Source organism: Podarcis muralis, chromosome 5 (genome assembly GCF_964188315.1).
Source record: "Podarcis muralis chromosome 5, rPodMur119.hap1.1, whole genome shotgun sequence".
In the NCBI taxonomy this organism is placed as follows: domain Eukaryota; kingdom Metazoa; phylum Chordata; class Lepidosauria; order Squamata; family Lacertidae; genus Podarcis; species Podarcis muralis.
In genome coordinates, this window is record NC_135659.1 from 20911637 (window position 1) to 20924006 (window position 12370).

The 12370-nt window shown below is 40.8% G+C and overlaps 1 protein-coding gene across 3 annotated transcripts in view; it reads right to left on the minus strand.

Annotated features, from left to right (window-relative positions):
• Window positions 1-584: 584 nt before the first annotated feature.
• The window catches only part of DENND1B (DENN domain containing 1B), a 180010-nt gene continuing 168224 nt past the window's right edge, over window positions 585-12370 (minus strand). For 2 of the 3 annotated variants that reach the window (XM_028732552.2, XM_077928358.1), the window contains 3 exons: window positions 12011-12099; window positions 9367-9583; window positions 585-8840 (listed from right to left, as the gene is read on the minus strand). In XM_028732552.2, coding sequence (XP_028588385.2) covers window positions 8298-8840; window positions 9367-9583; window positions 12011-12099 — 849 coding nt within the window. In that variant the 3' untranslated portion in view covers window positions 585-8297. The remainder of the gene's footprint in view (window positions 8841-9366; window positions 9584-12010; window positions 12100-12370) is intronic. The other variant, XM_077928357.1, reaches the window with a different exon arrangement.

Below are 12370 nucleotides of genomic sequence, written 5' to 3' on the forward strand. Positions count from 1 at the left end.
GACCTTTGTTGGCAAGGTGACATCTCTGCTAGGAGATGGTGTCTCTGATAGGATAGCCATCTTCAAATATCTCAAGGGCCAACATATTAAAGGGGGAACAAGCCTGTTTTCTCCTGCTCTGGAGGGTAGGACTCAAGCCAATGGCTTCAAGTAACAAGGAAGGAGATTCTGACTAAACATCAGGAAGAACTTTCTGACAGTAAGAGCTGTTTGACCATGGAACCGTCTTCCTTGGGAGACTGTGGACTCTGCTTTCTTGGAGGTCTATAAGCAGAGGTTGGATGGCCATCTGTCATGGATGCTTTAGCTGAGATTCCTGCATTGCGGGAGATTGGAGATGATGACCCTTGGGGTCCCTTCCAATTCTACCATTCTATTATTCTATGGTTCCATGTCCAGCTTTAAAGGCTCCCCACTTCCCTAACTTCTGGAAAGCTGTGAAATATGTTCAGAACAAACAAATGTTGCAGAGCAACGGTTTGCTTCCAAACCGCCTTGGTATAACCTAACACTTTGATTCTCAAATGTAGCTTTTAGCTAAATGTAATCCAAATGAACAATCAAGCCAAAAACAAGACCCAATATGTATTTCTGAGTTCAGTAATTTTTATTTTATATTACACCGTGGGGCACTTTATGGCAACGTGTTTACCAAATACTTTGTACCAACATTAGCAAAAACGGTCAATTTAAAGTGCATATAGAGGAGCTACTGACAGGAGTTTGAGTTCCACAGTCTTTAGACTCTAGGGCAGTAGTCCCAACACTTTCAGGCCCAGGACCCATCCCTAATCCCAACCTAAAATGAGGGACTGGCTTTTAATCCCCTGCAACTGCTATATGTTCATAGGAATGCAAGAAGCTTCCCCAAGCTGAATTAGGCCGTTGATTCCACTAGTTCAGTAGACTGACTGGCAGTGTGTTCTCCTGGGTTCCAAGAAAGGAGCCTTGCCAACCATCCCTAGAGATGGTCCTACCTTTGAGCCAGGGTCCTCCCCTCCCCATCTTCTCTCCATTCGTCTCCTTGAAGTGCAAGGAGGATACGACTCCTGTGCAAAAGAGATGTTGGCAGATGCAGCTGGTCAAGCAAGGGAAAGGAGAACTGAGAAGCTGCATGTGCTGAATTTCTCCTCTTCACAGCTTCATTAATGTTCAAGGAGCTTCATACTCCTTTACATGGTCTCCTTCTCTCTCTCTCAAATTACTGTTTTAAATGGTGCTGGCATGACACTGCTTTCATAAGCATATGTCCCACCTGTGGGTCCTCGTGCCTTCAGCTGAAACTGGTGCTCTAGAGGAAAATCTCCTGTTATCTAAGCTAAGGTGTGCAACACTACAGATCGAAGCCCTAATTGGTTTGTTTTTTTTAAAAAAAGGAACAACCCTTGTTGGCTTTATTTGTAACACAGTTTCGATTCATTTACATAGCTTTGCATTGTCAGAAGAGATCAAGAAATGCGTTTCCATGCAAACGATTATTTATCCCACAATGCCTGTATCAAATGATTTCTTCAAAACTGGGTAAAAGGCAGCTATGAAACTGTTTAAAGATAAGGCCCGTTACAAAGGTAGGTTCTTCTGTTCACAAAAAGAGACATTTCCCCCTCTCTTCTCTGAAACATAAATTGAAATATGCTAGATTTTCACTACCTCCATGAAATAGCTTCATGGGTAGCATGGGTATGTACAGAAAAAGAAATTTACCACAAACCTTGTTTGTAAGTTGCGTCTAGAGCTAGATAAATTACACAGTGCTTCAGTTAACTCATTCAAGTAAGTTAATTTAAAATAGCTCCTGATAAAACGCTTGGCCATGAGAAGAAAATGTACATCAAATACATGGATTAACATCATTAACAAACAATTTAAAAGATACTTGCAACATCTATTGATCTGAGCAATCATTTATATCAATTAAGGATGCCACATGCTGGATTATGAAGCTGCAAATGTCTACCATAAGTTGCCACCTACCATCCATCGTATGGAACAAACATTATTTTGCTTGCTCAAAGGACAGAGGAAGTAAGCAGCAGAATTTCCAGGTGAATTAAACACAAAAACTACCCTGCTGTGTACTTACAAAGTACTGTGTGGAATATAGACGTCATTAGCTGTGAGTTTGTTGTCTACTATGCAATTGGCAACACTTCTGTTTATCATTATAGCACAACAATGTGGTGTCCCTAGTTATCTTCAGTCAACAGAAATACCATTTGTCTACTGACAATGTACAGTACTTTCATCCACAAGACAACTGTAATTAAATGCTACATGTAACTCTACACGATCCTGAAACAAAGCAAAGCAAAACGAACACCCCAGAAAAATTAATCTCAAAGATCTACTGGGAAAGCAGATGTTTTTAGTTGTCAAAATAAATTCTTTTAAAAACACATATACACACAATAAAAGCAAGCAAAGATATTGCACAAAATCCATCTTTTGTTGTGATCTAGTCCTTTCCCTCACATCCCAGAATCTCCCTTGCAGTGCAATTCAATACAGATCTACTCTGAAGTTAAGTACCATTGAGTTCAATGAGACTTATTTCCAGGTAGATGTGTATAGGATTGCAGCCGTTATCATGATATCTGGGACTGGCGAAGGGGAGAGAAGGTTCACCAAGAATCTCGATTTCTTTTCTTGTCCCTTTCCTCCTCAACCCACCCATATTAATACTGATCCTAGAATCTAAATTAAAAAGCTTATTAATATACATACATTATTATTTATGTCTGATGTTAGGGAAGAACTCAGAAGTGTACTGAATCCATCCAAACTACTCTATAAACACCTTTTCCTCAAAGAAGATTTGTGGGGGGGGGGGGGGAGAGATGGGTCTGCTGTCCACAAACTCTTTTAGTGGGATTTACCTGACGCACCCCATCAGAGGAAGCCCTGTGAAAGGATGCCCATCTGCACAAGAGGGCTCTCCCAAAATTGGCGGGGTGAAGGGGCCAGGAGAACCCCCAGTACAGTGTATCCGAGGAGAGAGGCGATTGCTGTGTGTGAAAAGTTGGTGGGACATAATGCAACAATGAGTTCCTTTTTTTAACGCTTAGCACTCAAGACAACTTCATAATGGAGGATTCCTTGTTTGGCTCCCATATATCAAGGCAGCCTTTGGGTGCCACCGAGAATGGCAAGGAGGAGAAAGGCAGATCTGACTAAAGGGGGCCCAAGACACAAGTCTCCCTACACAAACACAACTGAAACACATGGGATCTACATAACAGCACACAACACAACTCTACTCTGACCCATTTTAATGTGAGAGACGCCATTTGGATTTTCCACTACAGGTGGCAAACATCTTACACTTGTCTAAGATCCAATGCATCTCATAAGTCATAACGTCCAGAATGGCACACAGAGTATCATGGTGTCCTTGAAGTGGAAACAGAACCAGTCCTAACTGCCTGGAAGCTATTAAAGCAGCCCCTAGGCAAGTTAAACTGAAAGGAAACACCCTTTTCCTGCCTCGGATCTGGAAAAAAATATATATAAATAAATCTAGGGTGGTTTGCTGCCTTCTGTAAGATTAAGGAGTTTGGTTTATGAGTGATGTCAATGGTCTTCAGAGCTAAAATCAGCAGAGCTTGCAGTGATCCTGTGACTAGGCATGTTGGAGAATTCCAATGGAAATGGAAATGGCCATTTTTGTTGATTTTTCCCATGTCCAGAATAGAAATCTATCCAGTGAAATTAAGTATTCACTGTTGACGTTGCTCTCAATCCACAAACAGTTCCACCCCCACCTCCCATTTCTATTACATTTCTTTTGCACTGAAATTAATGGGATGGAATAATGCTACAACAACTTAATTTATGTAATCATGTAAATTATGTAATTTCACTGCAGTAGACAGCAAAATAAATAACATGGTTTTGGGTGAAGATGAATTGCAGCAGAATGGAAACAGTTCTGCATGTGAATATACTGCGGAATATAAAACAATGCCTTCTTACATCTCTACCTGTGATCTTTCTTTTAAGAAGGTAAAAGATGTAGCTGTCAAAGGCAGCTGATATCCTACGCAGGAATTTAATCTTTCCCCTCTGGACACAGATTAGGGAGAGAGGTGACTTTCTCCTGTACCTATCCTCCTTGCATTGCATTGAGAAGTAGATGGTATTGTTAGCAATAACTTCAGCTTCAGTCTTGCCCTATTATGAGCAAAAATATCTGAAGAAAAGCCAATGATAACAGAACTACTTTTCTAGTTTTGTAGTTTAACAGGATCCTGAATTATCTCTGGTCAGATGAACAAAAGTTTTAGCAGATGATTATGAAAATGAAAGGCTTCAATTTGGTAACTAGCTAGTTACTATTTTTCAATTTCTGCACAAAGCAAGCTATTTAAAATCCTCCTTTTGCAAGGACACAATGTAAAAGAGAAAAGAAAAAAGAGATTTTCATTCTGCTTGAGATAATCTGTCTAATATAATTTGGGGCACAATCCACTATAAAGTTCTCTTGTGAAAGCCCCAAAGAATTCACATCAGTGGGACATCTGCAGGAGAATCTTCTGGTAGATTGTATTGTTTTATCTATTCTAACAATGAAAATTAACATTTTCAAAGGTGCTCATCAGTGCAGGCTGCACATTCAATCAATTGGAAAACTACTGTTGACATCTTTGGGAGCAGAGTTAGCCAGTACTGACAGCTTTTGATAACCCAACTCTTAGCGATCAAAAAGCAGCAATATCACTCTTTGAAATGCTAGGGAACAGTACAAGTTTCAGTAAAAAGTGACTTCTTTCGTTATTTCCAACAGCACACCATGCAAAATGTTGGGTCATCTCGGGGTTTTCATTTCTTTGCATAATGTTTACAATCTGTGACCAACATTCTAGCTCATTCTCAGTGCACAGAATTCCAGGAGAACACGTAAGGTCTCCTGCTAATTTAAGCAACTTTCATTTCCGAAACTTGGCAAAGGCCTTTTCATGATCTTGAGCACTATTCAAGGGTTTGGAAAGGAGATGGCAGAACAGTTTATTATCCATTAGCTCCATCAGTTACTGTGATAGCCTTTTTACAATTTTGGAGTATAGCTAATGTCAAGGAAAGTCCTTGTTGGCTAGATCCCCTAATATGTAGATGCTATCAGAACCTTACAAGTTTGGGGATTTAAAACAAAGGGCTTAATGACCCCAAACATCCAAGGAACACCATGGCAAGCTCCAATAATATATTAAAATCTGGTGAATTTAATATGCTAAAATAAAATGTGACAACCTTTGCTTGCAACTAAAAAAGGCTAGAGCACTGTTAGTACTGAATTGTCTTAAATAACTAGCTTAACTTTCAATGAAATTTCGTAGGTGGAGAAAGGAATCTAATGGTCCAAAGCAGTTTTACTTAATTGGGATTCCTGAGAAACTTTAAGGGTTACCTGAAGTCTGTGAGCACTATATTAAAATCTGTGATTCCATAAGTTCCTATGAACATTGAATATGGTGGGGGAAATGTGACAATGAAGCAGAAATTGAACCACTTGCTTTCCTATGACGCTATAGTAAACATCGAAATGCTACAGATGCGAGTGACTGCGAATTTTACATCATAATCAGTGGAGAACAGAGTAGACACTGACTAAATATTTGATAAATTGATTCATTTGGCAAGTCTAATGTTCTTTTGACAGTAAGAAAGCTAACTGGCAACTATTCAGGGCAAAAAAACGTAAGGCACAACTATTAGCCTTCTAAAAATCTTATCGGTGATAAACGATGCGTGAATGCTAACAGTTCTAGCAAATCTACATACATTGCAGTTTAAGTGGGGTCAAAATGAAGTTGCATTTCAAAGATTCATCAACAAGACTACACATTACTCATGTTACTGTAAGAATTACATAAAAGGGTATTTGACATTAGCGTGGCAACTCTAAACACATTCACTGACAATGTGAGTCACTGAAAACCTGCATGTTTTGCCAGACATTTCTTAGTTTTCTCTCCTCCAGCCTCCCACCCCCTATGATTCAGAAACCATCCATGCAGGATTTTGTCACTCTCATAGAAACCCGTTATGGCTGTAATAGGAAGTTTCCATATGCATAGAGTTTTTCTTTTCATGAAGGGAGAATTGGAAGCTCCTGTATGCACTGGGCTATGGAACATGCACCTTCATCCACACGTGTACACAGAGACATAAATATACCCTCACCTAATCACTACTCTCTTGACTCAAGCAATCTAGAACCACCACCAGTGACAATTGAAAAGACAAACACAGACATCGGGAGGGGGAAGGAGGGAACAGCACAAACACAGGGAAAATAGGTCCTTCTATCTAAGCAGATAGGTCCTGGAAAAAGGACACTGCCATGGGATTCCACGCTAAATTGTTACTTGTATAGTGCCTAAAAGTGTACTACCCACTTTATAAATATGTGGAATACCACTTCCAAATGGTTTAACAAAACGTTCCATTCATTTGAAAGGCACCTTTGGACACTGATGTTACGGACCAAAGGTTTGCTTTTAAGAGAAGACTTTTCGGAAGACAACTTTTAAAAGTTGCCATTTGTGAGCATTGTGGTGCATCCCATAGCAGGCCAGTTTTTAGCCACTGGGTGGCAGGGACGTTGTTTTGGATGCATCTTTTTATAGGTTATGATTAAGCTTCAGAAATTGTGTGTGGCCCTTGATTCCTTTGCTTAGGCCTAGAAAGAGATTTCCAGATTTACACTGTTAAATTACTTTCTTTATATTATTATTTTTCAGCCGCTGATATCATTTTTGTTTTAAAAAAGAAAACATTAGAATTTGTTCAAGGAGCACATCGAATAATGATCCAAGTCCTATACATCACTTTAAAACACTACCTCTGAAGGTTAAATTGGCATGAATCCCAGTAGGGCAGATCAATTGTAACACAGAAATATTAAAACAGTGGAAATTCTATGCCAATAAAAATCTACCTGTTCCGCTCGAGCTTTTTCCTTTTGAGAAAACTGAAGATGCAAAAACGATGACAGTGAGTAACACCTTTTAAAAGTTGTAAACTTCACATTGTATTTCAGCACTTCAAAAAAGATTAAAAACACACAGTACCATTTTTTCAGAATTTGGAAGACGGAGCCACAGTGCCTACTTGGTAAAGGACCCAATTTGAGGGTAAATTCAGACAAACCAGTAACAGTTAATTCATATGGTGATAAATACATCAAGAGGCCTTTCCTCTCACTGATGGCTATTGCTTGGCTAGGTGAAAACAGCTCTCACCAAGGAAGACAAACATGTGGGAGAGGCTCCCATTTGAACCAGGCTCTTGTGTGGTAACTACATTGCTACATAACACACGGTCACGAGTGACCACTGTTGGTCGTATGAGTTCCTGTGGTTTGGAAACGACCCATATTTCCCTTTGTTCATGCGCTTCACTGCTGTGAAATCATGGCATCTCTTTTCCAACAATTTGCATTTCATCCTGTACAATTATTTTAGCGAGTCCCTCAAACTTTAAGGCAACTGGATCATGGATTGACAGGACTTGATAAGTTCCAGACGAACAATGTTGCATTTGTTGACTTTGTGCTTGGCAAGATAAAAGTCAATGCCTACCTGGGAAGATACGTTCCTTTCTGGAAAGGGAAAAGGGGAAATGGTAAAAACTAGCAGGTGCCAAATACCAGCTGAAGCTTAAATATGGAGCCAAACTATTAGCTTGACTTGAGAATGCAGTAGCTGAACAAGAAGCTGCCATATACTGAGTCAAACTATGGGTCCAACTAGCTCAGTGTTGTCTACACCAAGATGGGGGCCCCTAAATACTTCCAAGGACCACCACATTCCCTTGTGGGTAATCTATAGGGGAGGGTGCATTTTGGCAGTGGGCAAAGCACCCTTCTCTTCTTTCCGGGCTCACTCACCCACATGAAATGTGCCCAAATGTCACAGGCTCCCCACCTGTGGTCCAGACTGATGAAAAACAGCTTCCTGGGGTTTCAGACATTTCTTAGACCTACCTGGAGATGTCTGGGGCTGAACATGGGCCACTCGGGATGCAGAGCATATTCTCCGACACCGAGCTATGGCCCCACCCGCCCCAACCCAGGCCCATGCTGTGAAATTATGCAGCAAAGAAATGTGTTCCGAAGATATGTTCAAAGCAAGAGGGAGAAAATGGGCGTGTAAGGCAAACCACAATGAAGGTTAGGAAAACAGAAGGTTTGTCGCTTCCTCTGTGATGTTTTGGTTTGCTATGCGATATGGAATCCTGAGTTGTCTTCCTTAAGTCTTTTGTCAGGAGCGTTATTTCTCCCCTCAAAAATAAAAAAATTACGCTTTATTCCCGCTGCTACTGGAAAACCTGTCCCCTGAAATGTTTAAACCATGGTTGAACGCAGAAGTCATTTTACACAAAGACACCACTTCGTGAAGAAGACCACCCTCTTCCAGGATTTCGTTTCCTGTTCTGGCTTCTCTCTCCCAAGGAACCTGAGAGGATGGATTCTGGCTCAAGTTTGGTGGTATCTCATCTGCTGAGGTACTGCTTAGTGTTTCGCTCCACTTAGTCTTTTTCACTTGAAAGACTCCTGGAGAACACAACTGCATAGTTTCTTGAGACGGGTTTGGAGATTCTGCATCAGTTTTGAAGAAGTTCACATCATCGGCACTAGGGATATGGGCGGGACTTCCTGTTTTTGGCACAAAGAGATTTTCTCTGTATCCAGTCGAAGGAACGCGTTTCCTTGGAGACGGGGGAAGTTGCTTCCCAGTGAGGATGCTGTCATCTTGCCCAAGATTCCAGTCAGCTGGGTCAGACGTTCGACCACTGCAAAGCAGAGCCAGATTGCTCTCACTTGGCGTGTTGGATTTATTCTGAAATAAGAAGAACAGGCAACACATGAGGATTCTTGGCACTGGGGTCTCCGAAACAGCCACTTTGTTTTTACAGAAAAGTGGGGTGTAAATATTAAACTATTTATTTTTTTTAAAAACGACTGAACGACTGGTTCTTCATTGCACTGATGATGTGCTAAACTGAATCACAATTTATCTTTTGCTAACGACCTCTTAATAGGATTCAAATTTTAATTCCTCTTCTCCTTCCAACATTAAGCAGCTAAACTGAAACCAAGATAATGCCATTTCAAGGTAAAAAGAAGTGTTTCTCAATGTGTTGTGCAGCCAAAGCACACTTTCTCTGCTTTAGATTTCAGGGGTACGCATCACTTTTACACCACAGTCAGACATTGAGGAGCAATACCTGGTTACCACAGAAGCATGAGGATGTATGAGAGACCCTAAAACACCCTGTCATCCAGGCAGCACCTATCACCAACAGAAGATTATGTGGATGCAGAGAAGTTTTAACACTGGAAACGCAAGGGGTGGGATAACTAACCGTTGCCTTGTAATCAATATCATCCATCGATCGAAAGAAGTCCAGGCTTTTTGCTCCTGAGAGCTTCCCTTGATCCGAACTGTGTGTACTCAGACTATCCAAAATCTCTCCTAGCAAGTCCATTTCTCCAGGAGGAACAGATGTTTTGGCCACTTCCCCAGAGTCATCACTGTCATATAAGAAACAAGATGTTTCCTCACTATCTTCAGATGACAATCTAAAGGAAAACAGAAAACCACTTCATAGCTATGATCGCAACAATGAATCTGAAAATGAATGAGCTTTTTACAGGAAAATAATTATAAAGATAAATTTCAATAAAATAAGTGACTTCTGAACCCTTTGTATTCATCATAAGAAACCAAAAAGGATTCAGCATGGCATTATTTTAAACCATTTTATCTTGCAGGATATTCAGATATAATAAATAACTTTTTAGTGTCTATTTTAAATTTAATGTGTGTGCGTATGAATGGCTCTCCGTGTCCTTTGCTTCAAATGGCAGGCTAGGAAATGGTTTCTTGCTGCAGGCAAAAATAAAAAAATGTACACCTATAACGCATTGTGACAATGCCTTGATGCATATACTTTTTGTGTGTGAAAATCTAACTTTGCAAAAGGATAGACTCAGACTCACCTCTTTCAAAACTTTATATTTGCAAATAATGTTTTGGGAGAGTCTCGAAGCCTTGTGATCATGCTTGTTTTGATATGCTTAATTGTTCAGAAGCCTACCTAGATTTCAACATGTTTTTTCTTTATGACAGACATTCTTCTAGAGCGAATCCCTAATGCATTTCATAGATCAAGGGATCATGGTTACAACTGCAATTAGGTCTTACAGCAGCCTTTCCTAAACTTCTGATAGGTTGACTCTGAGTCCTGGAAGATCTGCTCCCTGCCTTGAAGCCTTTTTCCATGTGGCCTGGGAGAGCACAGCCCAGACTGACTCCAACAACAAAAGCTGAACACACTATTAAGCTAGGGTGTTGTTTCTGGGTTGTTGGTTTGTTTGTTTTTGTATCTTTATTTTAGATTTTGTTGTGATTGATGTGGGAATTGCTCAGTTTGGTTTTGTATTTTTTCATGTTTTATTTATAGTATGCTTTTGTTATGTTGTGGTTATGTATTTGTTTCATGTTGAACATGGTTTGAATAGTAGAAAGGCTTCACACAAATAAAATTACGTATGCATGTAAAGCTGGGGCACACTTCTTTGTAATTTTTGTACATTGCACTATTATAGATGAAAAGACCAGTTTTTAGTACAGTAAGTAAGAAGTACTGACTCTCAGAAGAGTCTATATCATATACCGTATTTTTTGCTCTATAAGACTCACTTTTTCCCTCCTAAAAAGTAAGGGGAAATGTGTGTGCATCTTATAGAGCGAATGCAGGCTGCGCAGCTATCCCAGAAGCCACAACAGCAAGAGGGATTGCTGCTTTTGCTGCGCAGCGATCCCTCTTGCTGTTCTGGCTTCTGGGATTCAGAATATTTTTTTTCTTGTTTTCCTTCTCCAAAAACTAGGTGCATCTTATGGTCTGGTGCATCTTATAGAGCGAAAAATACGGTAAGTTGCTTTACAAGTTGCCGATCTGTCCTTGAAATTGTGAAGAGGCACATGCAAGCAGTGACTCATACAGAGACACAATGGACAGTCTCCTCTAAGGGTGCACAATTCTGCTACATTTCTGCATCTACTCAGAAACAAGCACCAATGAATTCATTGAACTTATTCCTAGTGCGTATAGGATTCTACCCTGAATAATCTAATTACAGTGGTACCTCGGGTTACATAGGCTTCAGGTTACATATGCTTCAGGTTACAGACTCCGCTAACCCAGAAATAGTACCTCAGGTTAAGAACTTTGCTTCAGGATAAGAACAAAAATCGTGCGTCGGCAGCGCAGCGGCAGTGGGAGGCCCCATCAGCTAAAGTGGTGCTTTAGGTTAAGAACAGTTTCAGGTTAAGAACTGACCTCCGGAACGAACTAAGTACGTAACCAGAGGTACCACTGTATGCTCGAATGCAGAGGCTACTTTGAATGAAACCAGCAGAGAGTATGAAACTGTGCGAAGGTGCAGTCAAAAGCCTCTCTTCTGGGTGGGGACTCAAAGGCACCAATCAATCTATTTTTGTAGCACATGACCAGTTCAGTCATGGTGGACTAGGGTGGCTTAGAGCACAAGTTTGGAATTCCCTGTAATCCCCTTTCCACTGGTGGCTGATGCCCATTGGACACTGGAAAGGGTCCGGTGGGAGGCAGGGAGTCCAAGAGGAAGTGAAGCCAGAGTCAATGACATCCCACGGCTGGTGGTAAGGAAGAAGGCAGGCAGGTGGGGGCTGGCCGAGGCTGGTGGAGATATGTCCTGCTTGCCCGAATGGACCTGCCTCTAACCTTTGGTTCTGCTCTTCCCTGGATCAAGAAACTGCTTCTTCTCTCCTACACATGCTTTTGAATGCTGCTTAATAATATCTTAATATCTTGAGTGCGTTTCTCCCCACACCACCAGGCTTATGTTCAGAGTTTAGCAGCAGCTCAGAACTCTCTCCACACAGCAAAATGGAACATTTATCCTGCATTTAAAGCTGTTCTGATAAAGAACTGAATGCAAGCTGGGCTTCTTAACAACTCATCTTACTTGCTTCCTCCATCCATCTCATCGTCCGCATCATCGTCCAAGGCAGGATCATGGTTATATGTATTGGCATGGAGATGCCCAAACCGTGTCTGCAAAGGCAAAAAGTTACACTTCAGGGCTTCTTGCTGATTTTCACATAGGCTGCCGAGGGACAGAAGTATTCATAAGCAATACTGCCCAGTAATTTCAACTGAAGTGTCCACAGAATCAGTTATAGTCATATGTGAAGTATTCAAATAGATTCCTCGCTTATCCAAAGCAGTTCAGATGAAAAATTCAGGGTGAATTGACAGGCAATGGACAGAGCAAAGTTTGTTTCAGACCGGGGTTGAAATCACAAATGAAGCACGGACTATTTTG